The following is a 16,640-nucleotide window of genomic DNA, read 5'->3' on the forward strand; positions in this document are numbered from 1 at the left end:
CCTTTTTTGAGCACACAGACACATTTACAAATGTAATAGGCGAATTGGATCTGGCTGGCAGAAGTGCCTTTCCCGCATCAATTACTTTTGGCTGTATCTAGGCTTGGCAGATTCACATGCAACATGTGCCCATTCATTGTCCAGCAACAGTGAAGGCTGATTGCATGAAGAAAAGACATATTGTGTGAGAGAGCCATGAAACTTTGGGTTACATGGGGTAATAATTTTGGAATATTTACAGAATAACAAGTCTTTTTATGTTAACAGATATTCTAAGGTTATTAGACTTTGATATGTCATAATAATGCAGATATATTTGTCTTCAGCCAGATATACCTATGTGCAAAAGGGGGCTACAAAATGAGTCTTACTAATAGTAATTTTGACTGGATTCACAATTGTATCCCAATCCTGGAATGAAAGAAAATCACACCTGACTAGAGAGGTGGATAGCAATTATCTCCCTGCCCCATTGAATCTGCATCAGTTCTCTTATGTACATGTTCTCTTATGTACAGTTCTCTTTTGTACATGGGGTATGGTGGGATTCAGGCTGAAATCCTATACCCACTTATAGAGGCATAAGCCCCACCCAATGAGACTTCTGAATAGGCATGTATAGGATTTGCTGTTGGTGTGGGTTTCTGCATTTGGAACAACTGCTTTGCATGTGATAAGCTCCCACTGTTGAGGGAACATGACAAATGGATGATTTCCTTGGTGGCACTTTTGGTATGGCTGTGATAAATTACGCTATTGGTCTCAAGTTCTTTTTAAAGTTTGTGGTTGTTTTGTTTTTAAAATGTAAGGATGAGTCCTTGACATTAGTGGAGATCTCCCATTGTCAACCATGACAGGAAGCATTACGAATAGTGCTAGACAGATAAATTTGAAGACATAGGATTTTTTTAAATTTGTATTTGTCATTAAATCATTGAAGGAGGCACTCTGGGGCATGATCTGTTCCTTTATGACAGGACAGATTTACACCTTCTTAATGTGTTTATTATCAAATATAAATATGATTCCCTGTTGATTGATGCTGCTTTCATGTCATAAAGATGTTTTATGTGTGACAGTGACTTGCCATGGAGGTTCTGTATATTGGTAGCTTATATGTGTAAAAGATTATAGTCTTAAACATTCCCCGAAGTCTTCCCATGGCAAGGCTATAGATATGATTGAAAATGGCTGTAGTAGTTCCACTAAGCACTTATATGTAGCATAAGTAATCATACCTGATGCTATCTTGATATAATGCATATGAGGAACTGGTCCAAATATCAGATGCAGAACCAAAATTGCATACTATTCATTGCATACTATTTTACATAATATAAGAGCCTATATATTTGTAATCTTATGTGAAATAATGTTTAAATATGCATATTGGTTTGGCCTCTTATTCAGTTAGTCCTTCAATAACCATATAAAGAAACAAAATGAGAATATGGCTTGATGGAAAGCAAACAATATCCAGAATGACAAACAAGAAGTGTGGTATAAGAATGCATGTTCTGTGTACCCAATCATTCCACATAAACTAACCCCGTTCAGATAAATGCATATTTCACTCACTGTGCACATATGTTTTAACTGTTTTCGGCTATAATTAATTGTCATGTCATGCCAACTAAATCCTCAGTAGAATATTGCAGTTGCCAAAAATAATACAAAATGTCATTTGAAGAAAATGAAATATTGCTGAAAGTAAATTGTTTTCACCAGCAAGTAAGGATTGCATTGCCAACATGGATGATGGCTGATTTACTATTACTGCTGCATATTATGATGAATTGATTTTGGTTTCTGTCTAATCTGCAACTATAGCAAATCTGACAGAACCAGCTGAAAAGTAGGAAATGTCTTTCTGCTGAAAGAGAGTCAGCACCCAACAAGCAATTTTAGCAAAATATAGCAATTTTCCATGAACTCAATTTACAGACCAAGAGCCATGCAAGAGTAATCCATGCCAGCATGGGGGAACTTGTTATCCACGTGACACTTTCTACATCTGCACTTGTATGCCGGGTTTCAGTGGTGACCAGTGTGAAGTAGGTAAGAAGCAAAGTCTTTGTTGGTATTTGATTATCTGATTATTCAATGTGCAAAACAGGGCATGGTATTGCAGTACCAGAAGACTCAGACTGATGTAAACAAGCAAGACGAACTCTTGCTTGCTTACCAACTTTGTCCATTTTCGGTCCAATCCACAAATGCAATTTGTGTATGGGAGTAAATTTTCATGTGCCAATCTACTGTGCTGAGTGGACAAAAGCCAACGGGAAGATGGGAATTTGTATCCAGTACACCAGCAAAATGTGCCTTATTCCATATGCTTTCTTATGTGGTAGTTTGTATACAAACTTGAACACCAGGCAGCAAATCTCTGTGAGATCTACTAGGATGATCAACTGCAATTTATACACATGCAAAGCCTGCAGAAATATTTATGAATGGCAATATCTGGTGTTTATAAATGGATGAGGAAGAATAACTGCCTCAAATGTTTGAATGCAGCTAATAGCCTGTTGAAAGTTCTTCCAGTTTAGATTTCAGATTAGTAGCACATTGGAGGTAAGACCGCTACATGTGCTTAAGAGAAGTTAAAAAGAAACTGAGTGCCAGAAGTATGAGCATATTCACTGAATGAATTAATGAATTTGCTTTTTTATTTATTTATTTGATTGATTAGGTAGGCCAGTCACATTGCATGAAGACAAAAACAGTTGTGGTAATGGCAAGACTCTTTGTGATGATGGACTGTGTAAACAGTTAGCCTACTGTTCTTGGATTAGCCAATTTCTCTGGGATTCCTATGTTTGTATCCAATGAAGTTGTCCCAACTGTACAAGGAATTCTGCTTGTGCAGTGGAACTTCTCCTCCCTCTCCTCTTGCTGTATGTGCCCTCAATCTGTTTTGGAGGGTTGGAGCAACCCCAATAATATATTGGGGGACACAGGACCACCTTCACCGGACACAACCCCTACTGTTTGGAGTTTTTATGACCACCAGGAAAGGTGGTTTTTATGACCACCAGGAGATGAAAGGGCAAGGACAGTAGGAACAGATGCCAGGGTCTACCGCAATAATGTGAAATGCAGCCATTGCAGCCTAATAGGAGTTCAGTCTTCCATGGTCCCAAGTTAGAATAGGTTGGATACATCACAAAGGTATTCTGAGGGTTAAAAAGAGAGAGAGAGAATCGTTCAGCCCCATCGTTCAGCCCAGACACTGAGATCCAGCTCCAAGGGCCTCCTGGAGGTTCCCTCCCTGCGAGAAGAGAGGCTACAGGGAACCAGGCAGAGGGCCTTCTTGGTAGTGGCACCCACCCTGTGGAACGCCCTCCCATCAGATATCAAGGAAATAAACAACTATCTGACATTTTGAAGACATCTGAAGTCAGTCCTCTTTAGGGAAGTTTTTAATGACTGATTTATTGTGTTTTTAATATTCTGTTTGGAGCTGCCCAGCCAGATGAGTAAAGTAAATTACTACTACTACTACTACTACCACTACTACTACTATTACTACTACAAGTTCTGAGAGGTAGAAACCGAGGATGCAGGTTACAGACCCAGTGGTCATGCAGGGTGGGTGTATATTTTGTTTAGAATTGTTCTGCAAATTCTGAGATGTAAATGCTGCTGAACTCTGTGTGCAAATGTTGAAGAAAATCGTTAGGTCCTTATGCATTGTGATATCTGAAATCAGTTTAGGTACATTATTTATTTGACATTATTAATACATATAAACTTTCTTTTACATTGCAAGTGAGGACAATACCTCATTCTAAATATCTGTTTCATTTTCTTGGGCAGACATTGATGAATGTCAATCCAGCCCTTGCAGAAATGGAGCCACATGCATTGATGGCATCAATACGTTTACTTGCCTTTGTCTTCCAAGCTACGTTGGGGCTCTTTGCGAAAAAGGTGAGTTCAGTTTGAAATTTATAGTTAACTCCACTGTGCTTACAATGGAGTCAAATGTGGAAATTTGCTAACAAATCAGGCCTCTATTGGGAGGGTGGTGGCAATTAATGGATATTTGTCTTTGTTTTTATTTTCTTTCGCTTGTGTTGCTTTGCTTTCTTTCTCCTTCCTGCTGAAAATAGTCATAACTGGGGGGCGGGGGCGGGAATTGCTGTAGTCACTTTTACTGAGGTAGAAAATTAATCCTCTGGGCTTGATTTTAGTTTGTCATCTTATGTTTCCAACATTTGACTTCAAGAGTGATGTTTTAAAAATGAAGTTTTAAGTTTGGGATATGGTTCTTTAATCTGTCCCTGGACGATGCTATTCCAGATTCCAGAAAGGTAACTGCATTAGTCTGCTACAGAAAATACAAAAAAAAATTATTGTTACATAACTTTGTGGACCAAAGCCTCTTTCATCAGATAAATCTTATCCTCAGTTGGCAAGTCTCTTCTTCTCTGTGTGTGTTTACACAGGTGTAGAGTTTGTTAGGGGGGAGACTCCTGTGGGTGCCCAGATATTGTTGGACTACAACTCCCATAATCCCTGCAATCCTGCACCCACTTTGTTGGGTAATAAACATACTGAATTCAATGGGCCTTTAAATGCATGTATAGAATTGTGATGTGAATTGATTTTAGAAATGTTCTGCTTGAATTAAGACAGGAAACATGAGGTCCTTCAGATCATATCAGTGGAGAAACACTTCACTCCCATGAACCAACAAAGATTCATGCCCTGCCAGTATGGCAAGTGGGCAGAGAAGATGCAGTTGTTCTTCAGCACCATGTAGGGGACCTTAGGTTCACCAACCCAGGGATTGGAGGCCTGTGGCCTTCCAGGTGTTGCTAGACTACAGTTCCCATCATCCATGACCATTTGCCATGCAGGTTGGGGCTGATGGTAGATGGAGCCCAAAACATCCAGAGGGTTACAGATTTTCCTGGTGTAGAGAGAGAAAAGTAAAAGTGGAATCCAAAAGCCATGAAATGCAAAAGGTATATGACATTTCTGCCATTTACAAGATAAGCACAGTGATGGTAATACATGTGAATGCTAACACACCCAACACTGCAGACCTGAGAGAGTCCTTAACAAACTCAATAAGCCTTTCTCAAGGTGACACCATGTTTTTCTTTCCTTTTGTGTCTGGGTCTTCTGGTCAAGCATGCTAACGTAATGGCCCTACAGAGAAGTTAATTACGTAGTGTTGCTGTGGTCTTTCCAGCACTCTTTTAACATTACCTCCCTGCCCTTCATTTGTAAAGGTGGTATTACAGAATAAACACGAATCTTCCAGCATGGGTTCAGGCCTGTCCAAAGGTAATAGGGAAATTTCCAGGATGAAAAATGAGCTGAAGGTTTTAAAAGTTGTGGGTTTTACCCCTTTACGTTCACCCTCACATGTAGGAAAATACCATTTCCCCCCTCATCTTGCTCTGACTGAATTCACTCACAGCTAGAGCAAAAGTGTCTTCCAGGCATAATTACATAAACATTGGCATGTTTCAGGCTTGCCTTTCATCGTAAGCCTACTGGGCGAAAGACTGTGAATTTGCAAGTGCTTTAAAAATATTCCATGAGCCTGAAGGGACTTTTTTTTTTGCTTTTGTTTTGTTAATGTTGAAGCCTCAGGCATAGGACTAGGTCCAGCACTCATTATATTTCAGTTTTGCAGTAGTCTGGCATAGGCTGGAAAAGTCTCCTGAAATCTCCTCTTTAATACAAGAATTTGACCCATGTTTTTACAGCAGAAGGATATTTCTGAAAATATCTTCCCGCAACAAATCCTTAACGCTGAAATAGTCTGAAGTTCATGGTAGCTTTAAGTTGTGCTTTATGACCAACCAGGGAGAGTGTATTTGAAATGCTTAATGTGAACATTTCCTCGTTTGTCAGTCTGAAACAGACCTCAGCTCAGTCAACTCTGGAATTTAAATTTCCTCCACAGAAAGTCCTGCAGTGGTTTGGGATCGCAGGAAGGCATTCATTGGCAGCCCCTACCCCCTGCCCATTCTACCAGACAATGGGGGAAGAAAATGTGGACCGCTGTCTGGACAGCAGTTTTGATTACATGTCAATGAACCTGATTTCATTAGATCTAAAGCAAAGCCAAAAAGTTCAGAACCGTGCATTCCTATGCCACGAAAGGGCATGAGTGAATGATTCTGTTGTTTCCTAGAACTAGTCATTGGTTTGTAAAAACAATTGTTTGCTAAATGGATTTCTGAGTGCTTGTGAACATTTGAACTAATATTAGAGAAGATATAGGTTACCTTTTTGTTGTACCAAGAAGATAAAGTAATTGTATGCAGGGCAGTTGGCATTCAGGCAGTGTTGATATTTTCTCTGTCAGTATCAGCTTAGCGGGGGAACATGAGGGCCAAGAAAGGGACATTAGCCAGTGAATCCTGGTTGTCACAGTGGAAGAGATGGAAGAACTGAAATATGGAAACATCAAGATTCACTGCTATTTGACTGCTTTCACTTCCTTCACTTCTTCCAATAGGCAGAGAAACCCAAGATCATGGAAGCTGCCTTATATTGAGTCAGGCTGTTGGTCCAGCTAGCTTAGTATTATCTATAATGACTGGTAGTAGCCCTCTGAGGTTTCAGGCAGGGGTCCCTCCCAGCCCTTTCTATAAATGTTGAAGATTGAACCTGGGACCTTCTTCATGCAAAGCAGATGTTCTATCACTGAGCTGCAGCCTTTCCCCATAGGTAGACCTCATCTGTGAAAAAGCTGTCTGAATACTGTTCCCCGTCTATTTGCAACTAACACTGGATTCGGTGTGTTCATTGCCAGATCAGATTGTAAAACAGGGGGTGAGCTACCAGAGGGCCAGAGCCTCTCTCAGCCCTGTGGCAGTCCAGCTTCTTAAAAAAGATCCCATTAAATGAACAGGAGCTTACTTCTTAGCCTGATTACTGTATGGGGAAGAGAGTTCTTGTAGAGAGATGGTTGGGTGACAGCAGGGGGAAAATGTTTTTCCCCTTCTCCCCTCATGCTGCCACCTTCTGAAAATTGCCGATTTTTCCGTCTATAAGACACCCCTTATTTTGGGGGACTCCAATTTAAGAAAATGTATAAGATGCCCCAAAATTTTGGACATTGTTGTTTAGGGAAAAAATCTAGTCTTATGGACGGAAAAATACGGTATGTCCCTTGCAATTGCTCTTAGATAAAGGTTCCATTCTCATTTCCCCCCCTAACTACCACAGATAGGGATGGGATGAGAAAAGGGCAAATGATGGTGAGGGAAGTTTAAAATGACAGTGCAAATGTGGGATATTGATGTGTGTGGCTGAGGTTGTATATGTGTGGGTAGATGGAGGTGTGTGACTAGATTGGGTATGTTTCTTTTGGGTTTGCCTGCATCTAACACTGGCTTTTGACTTTTTTAATTGGGTGGCTATTTTGAAGAAATGCAACACAATCAGCATATTTATTTCAAGACCGTTGGAACAAAGTAGAAGGCGTGCTTTAAGCTATGGTCTTCCTTTGTCTTTGCCTTCACCTCTGTCTTCTTCTTTTTCTTCTCTTGCACTCTGCTCCTATAGCTCAGGTTTTGCTTTTGGCACCATTTCTTCCTGGCAGTACAACTCAGCCTTACTGTGTTATATAAAGTCTTCTTTACATATATAAAAACATTAAGTAAAATTGAACCTTCGTTGCACTGTTTACCAGATGCAGATGTGCATGTGAACCTGCTGCCAAAACTGCGCAGATGCAATTGTGAGTAGACAAACCCTCCTTGGGGCAGTATAGCCAGAGATGGTTTCTTTCCCCCTTCCTCCTCTTTTCTTTTCTTCCTCCTTTTCCTAAGGAAAATAAATGATTTCTTTGTTAGCAAAAGTGCTCCGTTTTATAAAGGAGTTCGTTCCCTGTCCAAATGTTTGTGATTGCTCTTGTCCCACCCCACAGGCTCAGTTCTGGAAGTCATTGTAGTTTGGGAAGGAAAGAAGCATTTCTGTTTGGAAATAGCTTCTAGCTCAGTTCCCACAGCTGAGAACGACTGGGGGAAGCAATGCCACTTCTGAAAGCCATTTGACTAAATTAGATTTACAAGCTTTTGCTTTATATGTTTGCTAAACCCATTTCGTCTCATGCCCTGAAGTGAAGCCATCTTGGGGAGTTAGAGCTTGTCTGCACAGGACCCTGCTTGGCAGCAGGACTCTTCAGGCAGCTTAACTGGGCACAACATGTAGACAGGAAAGTGGGATTAGAGTGGCCATGTGCCTTCCTTTATGGCAGACAGTCCTCTGTTTGAAGGCATCCTTTATTTGAAGGGTTGTCTAACCCAAGTCCCATTTAAATACCTTTAGATGTGAGAACAAGGGGCCTTACAGTTTCCAACCTGGAGACGTGCCCAAACTCAACCGCTCCCTTTTAAGCCTGATCTTCCTGCGATCTTAAAGAGGGAGATGGAGACTCCCAAAGGCTCTTTCTCCCTTCCCTGTTAAGCCCAATCTCACTGCAATGTTAATGGGAGGGAGACTTGCAAATGCTTCCAAAAGCCTTTGGGAGTCCCTCCGCCTACAGTCTTGCTTAAAGGGGACTCCCAACGGCTTCTTCTCCCTTCTTCCCTTTTAAGCCCAGTCTCACTCCGATGGGAGCAGAAGGGATTTTGACATCAACTTTGGCCTGTGGTGCCAAAATGGTTCTCCACCTCTGCTCTGAATGAACCTACCTAGGGAGAGCCGGTTAAGACAGGCCTGCCTCCTTGATGCATCTGAGGTGAACCTGGTAGAAGCTTTTGCCTGCTTCAAGAAAGGGGGTGGCAGTGAGGAATCTAGTAGCCAAATATTTCTGCACTTTTCTAAAAACCATAGTTGCTTATAATTAACCTAATAAGGGTGTCTGATTCCTAAATATATATTATGCACATAATTATATTACCTTTCTTCTAAAAGCAAGAAGTTATATCTACCTTCCCTTGCTTGACTGATCTTTCAGACTGTAAGCTTCTTGATTGTACCACTTGTCTCCTTTTGTAAAACTGTGTAAGATGGTCTACACTGATGGTACATATAATAGGCCCTGGCAAGGTCTGCTGGAATAGGCAACTTAGGGGGCAGCAGATCAACATTAAGTCCCTAGCTCAGTGAAAGATACAGAAGTGCAACTTGCTCAGCTGGGACTCACCTGGCTGAATCAAGGCCAGTGTAAGCCCCCGAAAAGGGGCATTCTGGGGGGATAGCAGGAACGCAACCTGGGGGGGGGGGGGACTTAGGCTGCATGTCATGCCTGCTCAGTTCAGTCATGTGACCTGGCAGCCTGCTGCATAACACTATTTTAAAGGCTTGTTTTCCTTCTACCAGGCTTAGGCAGAGCAGCAGCAGCAGCAGCAGCAGCCATGCTGTTGCACAGAGGACTCAGCTATACAGCTGCAAATAGGACGTTTTAAATGTGTTGTAAAGTGCAATATGCAAATGTGACATTAGATGGTGACAGCGAGCTATGCCAAATTCAATGTATTTTTCAAAATGTTTTTTGAAAAAGCATTTTCATAGCGTTTTTAATATGTGTGTAGATTCCACCAGAATTTGGATCTCGTGTAACTTTGCTATGGCTTAATTTACACCAGCTTGCTTGTGCGTAGGATTTCTCCCTTAATAATGATTAAATTCTCAGGGAAAATATGACAGTCCTAGAAAGAGTTTTAAATGACACACATGACAACATTTATGCATAATTGTGGTGGTCGGTTGGTCACAAGAAATGTTGCATGTAAAGAACATTTCAGTTAATATCTTACCACATTTATTAATGTTAAGAACCTCAAAGAAGAGAAAAAGGCAAAACATGTATGTTTCTTTTCTTTTGTTGAGGGAATAAAAGTATGTGTTTTTGTGACTAGCATAACATGGTCAAGCAACATAAGTTTTACTGACCTAAACTCATCTGAATTCCCCCCCCCCCAACATAAAATTTATTGTCATTTCACCAAATGAAAAGCAAAACTATATCTCTGCAATGATGGATCATCAACCAATTCTCTATTTTCTTAGAGAGGTATTTAACCAAACTTTTAAAAAAAAGAAAGAGAGAAATTCTGAGTAATCTTGCATGTCATGCTTCAGGTTGTTTTACTCATGTGTAAAATGTCATTTTGAAAAATTGTTGCCAGATCATGGCATGTTAATGGAATTACACATTACCTACCACATTTTGAATTCCGTGTTTCCCCAAAGGACATCAGAGATGCATCCATGAAGTAATACTGTTTTTATCCTAAGAACAGCCCTTTAAGGTAAAGTAGGCTAGGAAGTGACTTGCCAGTAAACTTCATGGCTAAGGCAATTTGAACCTAGGTCTCAGTCTAAGTCCAGTGCTTTATCTACTATACCCCACTGACTTTGATAGTAATTATGGTTCAGACTTTGCTTTTTTTCGCATTTTCAGAGGACTTCTAAAACAAGACAAGGGTTATAGTCAAATGTTTGTTGCATCAGTTAAAAACAACAAGCCAACAGCTCTAAAACAATTTTGTAAAAGCAACTCTGCTCAGAATCTCTAGACAGTATAACTTAGATATGTCTGAAGAATAATATCCATGCTGAAGTTATCGTAAAGAGATGATGTAAATATATAAAACACCCGTCCTCCATAAATAAAAATGAACTGCTGCACTATAATGACTCCTGGGTTTAGTGAAACAGCTTTTAAAACACCATAAACATGCCAAGCTGCATTTCAATTCTTATATAATACATTTTAACTATGAATGCCTAGAATGTTGTAAAAGAAAGTGTCTCTATGCACATGGGTTGCATTGGATTATTATTATTTGTATCTAAATTATTCACCGATTCAGGAAATTTCGTGGATTATCTAGTCTAACAGGCTCTTTGGTACTTAAAAAACCCTAAGACCTCTTTTTGTATATGGACCTCACACTAAGCACCATCCTATGGGTTGTATCTAATGTCAGTCCTGCTTAGAATAAACCCATTCAAATGGAAGGACATGGTTAACTTGGGTACATCCATTTCAGTGGGCAGAATTCAGTAGAGTGAAACCTTGTGGAAAGAAGATGCAGTGGAGCTCTGCAGGGCCTGTACCATTTTGGAATGCTGGTAGAAAGTTATATGTTGAAGCATCCACAAATATCCAAACATCCTTTCTCCTAGAAAATGCTTATGTCAGGAAGTAGGCTAGAATGGAACTCTTTTTCTCAATGTAGATCCTCCCTGGATTTGAACCATCCCTCCGCCCCAGAGCATGATTTTTAAAAAAGAACATCTGCAAAGGGCTCAGGCACAACCCAAAGCAGCAGTGGAATTTTATGCCACTTGTCAGCTCCACTCTGGGATTCTGCGGTACTGGCAGTGTAATTGACACGAAGCCATTAAAATGTGCTACGTTGCCAAGCTTCATGTTTGCTTCCCTTTAGCAAAATTGAATTACAGGCTGATGCAAATGCTTTTCTACTGTGTGTTCTTATCGGGACCATCCGTCACGTGAAGATAGACAACGTGCATTTCATTATTTTATGTTTCAGTTTTACAGCTGCCTTCAGAAAATAATCCCTTTAATTTATTTAATATATTTAAAAAGGTCCCCTCCAGGGGCCTTTTTATTATTGTTTGGCTGCTCTTAATCTCTGTTGAGGTAGTACTCCAGCTTTGCATCTGTGAACTGCACAACAACATGCACAACAACAGTTATTTTTTTTCATGGCTATTTTCAGTCATCAGTTCTTAAAGACTGCATTGCCAAAATGAAAAACGCAAATAATGTGTTTTTTTTTTATGAAGGCTGTGGGAAAAAACACAAGACCCTTCCATATTAGGGCCAGAAATCCACCTGGATCTAATTTTTCTTTCCCACTAGTTATAACTTGTGTGTCCTGTTGCAATGTTAAAACCTAGCACACAGGCCCAGTCCAACTAAAGTTATTCATGAAACCAGTGGAACAAATCAGTTGCAGCTGACTCGAATCCCATTGCTTTCAATGAGATTTAGAACCAAACTACGTGGGCAGCCGTGTGTATTATATTCATGTGTCTTCCCTTTTCACATACAGAAAATTGAGGAACTGGGGGCATCTTTTCTTTTTTTACACGACAAAGGAGGTGAACAAAGCCATTGCCCCTCCCATAGTGTGATCTGTTGCTTAAAAATAATAATTCTGCCCAACCAGCTCATTTCTGATTTTAGGGCTTGTGTGTAGGAAGTGATTGAAACATTCGAACACAGCGTGATAAGATAGGGGGGGAAAGGGGCCAAATCTGACACTTGTGTAGTTTCTCAATATTAATCTCCATCCTGTGTGTGGGCAGAGATGTTGGGGAATAGGGTGGAGTTGGGCAGGGCAGACCATGCACTGAATTTCTCTGTGGAGAGGAGAAATTCTACAGTTTCTCAGTGCGGGGCTTTCCCCCCCTCAAGAGGCAACAGTGCCACTTCACACCCTCCACAATACCCTGGACATACCCAGGGCATTGTGTGTCTATGTGTGGTGTGGAAGAGAGGAAATGGTGACCATAACAAAGAAATAGCAGAGGGAAATACGAGAAAATTCTGCAAAGTGTTTTTCTTTTTCATTGTGGGAGGAGTGAGAAAAGAAAAACCTCCAAGAAATAACCAAGACATGTCCCCTTGGCTCTAGATGGGATTTTGCTCCCTTTACCCACTTGATGCAAACATTATTTACACACACACACACACACACACACACACCACTTTACATGTGCATCAGGAAGACATGTGGAGATGTGAAAGAGTACAGCTTGCTGGCCTATGTCACTTGTCTTGACTCATAGTCATGACTAACTTTGTCAGGGTGTGGGCTGCAGTGTTTTTGAGTATTAGTTGACAATAGTCTTCATGCATCATTTTTATTATGGAAGTGAACTTCCTCAAGTCTCCATTTTCAAAGTGTTAGGAATCAGGAATGAATTTTCTTCACAGTTAAATCTGAAATCTGTGCCTCTGCCTTTATCTACTTCAAAATCTATTTGCACAGTCTGGATGAATTAAATCAATGGAAACTTTGCCATTGGCTTCACTGAGATGTACATCTCAGTACATTTACTTGGGTAAATCTGACTATCCTCAGCTAATCTCTGCTCAGTGAATCATGTTGTCTGAATGATATTACAATGGGTTTTGATCATTAGCTGTGATTAGAGCTTGTTTAGTCATGGAGTCTGAGTGCAGGAAGCCCCTCCCAGCGCTGTATGTTTAAAACTGCATCACTCAACAATGGTTAATGGGGGGGAATAAGTGACCTTTAACTACCAAGCGTAGGGTATAGTTTTGCTAAAGGAATTAAAGTGGATCAGACGCCCAAGTGTGTGCAGGGCTTGCAGCTTTATTTATGCTGTCTTTTTTCCTATGAAATGTTAAAATGATATCACGGCCTTTTAAGCCGTTAAATGACACAGATGAGGTTGTTCCATTTTTTTTTGCAATTCCACGTGGAATGTGGTATCTGGCATCTGGTGTAGAATTTCCTTTCTGCTTTCTAGCGCTAATGGCTGAGTGTATGCATCTGGAAAACATACAAGCCATGGCCCAGATCCAAAAAGCTCTATATGCAAATAGCTTTCTTTGAAGATGTAACTGCAGCAGCTCCCTTTGCTGAAGAAGCAACCTATACACTGTTCAGATGAGAAAGTGTCCTGATTCTAGCGTAGTGAGAGCCACTGCCTGTGATTAAATCTTCAGGCTTAGTTGCTGTCCTAGCTGGGTCCTGGGTCACAAGGGAACTTCCAGATAACAGAGTCAGCAACCAATCCAAGGCCAGTCTGAGGTCTGTTGCCAGGCAAGAAGTATTTCAAATGAGGGCTCAGGCAAGGTCTGATTTCGGGCAAGCAGTATCTTAGAATCAAGGCACATTTCTGGTACAAAAGCATTGCCCAGGTCCTTCTGAATTCTGTCAACTGTTGTCAAAGAGAAGTGTCCTCAGAAGGAAGACCTTACTCATGAGAAGACCATTACTCCCAAGGAATCTTTCCTCGAAGTCTTGCACGTCTCCATTTCCAGCTGTTGTTTAAGGCATCGGTCACTTCTGCAGGCTCAGAGCCCATTAGATCTTGGCTGCTGATGTCTGGACTGGTAGCCTAACATATCTTTATCTCTAAATCTAGCTGGTTCCTGGGCTTTGCTCAGCACAGGGGGCTCCAGGTTGTTCCCAGATGAAGAATCCCCTGGGTGAAAGCACACAACTTCCTTGGCAGCTGTGGTCCTCAGGAAGCTCTTTTTGTTCATGGGTCAGAGCTTTTGGGTGTAATAAGGTTACCTGTCAGTTCGTTGTTATCTCTGCCAGTGGACCTTAACTTTCCAACCCTCAGTAAAATTCACTTCTCCAGACCACTTCCTTGTCTTGCGCAATTTCTTCTTCAAAGTTGGACATCAAAGAGATGCTCTTAGTTTGCTCCTGTGATTCATTCTATGCTCACTAAGATCAGGGCCTTGGGTGTGGTTATTGTTGTTTAGTCGTTTAGTCATGTCCGACTATTTGTGACCCCATGGACCAGAGCACACCACTTCCACTGCCTCCCGCAGTTTGGTCAAACTCATGCTGGTAGCTTCGGGAACACTATCCAACCATCTCGTCCTCTGTCGTCCCCTTCTCCTTGTGCCCTCCATCTTTCCCAACATCAGGGTCTTTTCTTGGGTGTGGTAGCAGCATGTTATTTGGAATATGCTTTCAGTGAACATCAGCCTGATACCTACAGTACTGGCATTTGATCTCCTGCCTAAAATTCACCTGTTTGTCCAGGCTTTACCCTGAGGGGTGATCCGGCTGTTTCAGTGTATTAAGCTGATGTGTAATGTATTTTGTATTTGTTTCATGGTTGCAATTTTATTGCTGATTTTATGCTGTTCACCACCATGGTCTCCCCCCACCCCTTAATGTTGATGTTATGTAATATTTTCCAAACAACAATCTGCAGAAGGCACACACTTACTACATAAATGTTATTCACAGACTCAATTTTTTTTTTTTTTTTTTTGAGTGAAGCATTTGAGCGTTTCTGTATGCAGAATGTCTGGTCCCCTTGTCACTGAATGTTTCATTTTGGGCATTTCAGCGTTGGCTCTGCCAATGGGCAGCCCCTGGGCATTGCCAACCCATGTTTACAATAAGAGTTTTGCAATTGTTTGTTGCAGATACCGAAACCTGTGATTACGGATGGCACAAGTTCCAAGGGCAGTGCTACAAATACTTTGCTCATCGGCGCACATGGGACGCGGCAGAGAGAGAGTGCCGCCTCCAGGGAGCCCATCTGACCAGCATCCTTTCTCATGAAGAACAGCTCTTTGTGAACCGTATGTGGCATTTTGATCCAACGCTGTGCCTGAGGATGCAGAGGCAGTGGAAATGGCTGTAAAATAAAATATCCACCAGGCCTCCAAATATTTTATTTTATGTTTTGCTTTCTGAAATGTGTGTTATCGCTTATCCTTTTTAAAAGAGGACCTTTTGTCCTTGACCGCTACTTTGTTCCTTTCAGCCCAGCTCTAAGGATCTGCCAAACTCATTAGCTAGAGTGGGAGAAATGGCTGATCTTTGGAGGGATTCATCTTTTACAATCCTAAAGAATTTGGTTCATGAGAAAAAGACATTAGAAGAAGAATTAAGTGAGGCATTTTATTCCAATGTTTTAATTTTATTTTAGGCTCACTGTTTAGACAGTCTCATCTCCAGGCACTTTAAAAATACTGTTGCTTGCAGGAACGCCTGCATCAGTCACTTTGCGTTCTGCTACGAGCAGATGACATTGGTTGCAGTCCCAGGTGCTATCTGAAAATCCAAATTATCATTCCAGGCTAATGCACATGAGATTCATTTCAAAATGCTCATCATTAGCTGTGTTAATGTTTGGGTAAGATGTTCATTCCCTGAATATGTTCTTGGAAGAAAACACATGTTCGTTCTGGGTTTGTGTTGTCTTCTGAGAAGTCACCAGGTTGTTGATTTTCTGCCAAGTCATTTGGCACATCCTTCCTTTCAAAGGTTTCTAAAAATTGCTTCAGGAGGATATGCATCCCTGGAAAGAAAAATCAGCACACCAGCAGGTGTGCAAAATATGCAATGGAGCACCCACATGTGCACTGAAATTGCTGGATCATAGTATGTGTGAAATCAGCACAGTCATTTGGACATTTGTGTTCAGGGACTGTAAAAAATAACAGCAAATGGCAACAGTAGTGATCAAGATAAGTGACCATGGGTGGTATTCTACTAATCAGTACTATCTTCATGAGGATTTCCACTTGCCCGCCCTCTCCCCCTCTTACACATCCTCCTCAAATCTTCTTGAGGGACTTGGCGGAAGCCTTAGAACAGTTTTAGGGGGCATGCAGGAATAGGGGATGAGAGGAGATTTCCTTGCAGAAATCCTTGTAGTTGTTGGCATTTGTCTGTCTCAAGAGACAGTGGAGTGTGCCTTTGGGGGTGAAATCAAATTACTGTGCTAGCAACAGCAAAGTGACTTCCTCGGGGTACAAGCCTGGACAATGTGTATGAAGGTCCTGGACTGTCCAGACAACAAGACCCCCCTCTCATCCTCACTGATGTGGTCCAAAGGAAAGCAGAGTAATACATTTGTCACTCTTGCACTGATGGAACAATTGCCTTAGTACCACCCCCTTTTTTCATAGATAAATTATTAGTCTGAAACCATAAGGGCATTGAGAAGTTTTA

At 41.2% G+C, this 16,640-nt stretch overlaps 1 protein-coding gene across 2 annotated transcripts in view; it reads left to right on the top strand.

The window, feature by feature from the left end:
- The window catches only part of VCAN (versican), a 129,826-nt gene that overhangs the window by 86,231 nt on the left and 26,955 nt on the right, over nucleotides 1-16,640 (top strand). Inside the window, exons 9-12 of one of the 2 annotated variants that reach the window (XM_080972154.1) lie at nucleotides 1,945-2,058; nucleotides 3,823-3,936; nucleotides 7,667-7,714; nucleotides 15,104-15,262. In XM_080972154.1, coding sequence (XP_080828280.1) covers nucleotides 1,945-2,058; nucleotides 3,823-3,936; nucleotides 7,667-7,714; nucleotides 15,104-15,262 — 435 coding nt within the window. The remainder of the gene's footprint in view (nucleotides 1-1,944; nucleotides 2,059-3,822; nucleotides 3,937-7,666; nucleotides 7,715-15,103; nucleotides 15,263-16,640) is intronic. The other variant, XM_080972155.1, reaches the window with a different exon arrangement.

The sequence above is a fragment of the Podarcis pityusensis genome (assembly GCF_964106645.2).
Source record: "Podarcis pityusensis genome assembly, chromosome: 11".
Lineage (NCBI taxonomy): Eukaryota > Metazoa > Chordata > Lepidosauria > Squamata > Lacertidae > Podarcis > Podarcis pityusensis.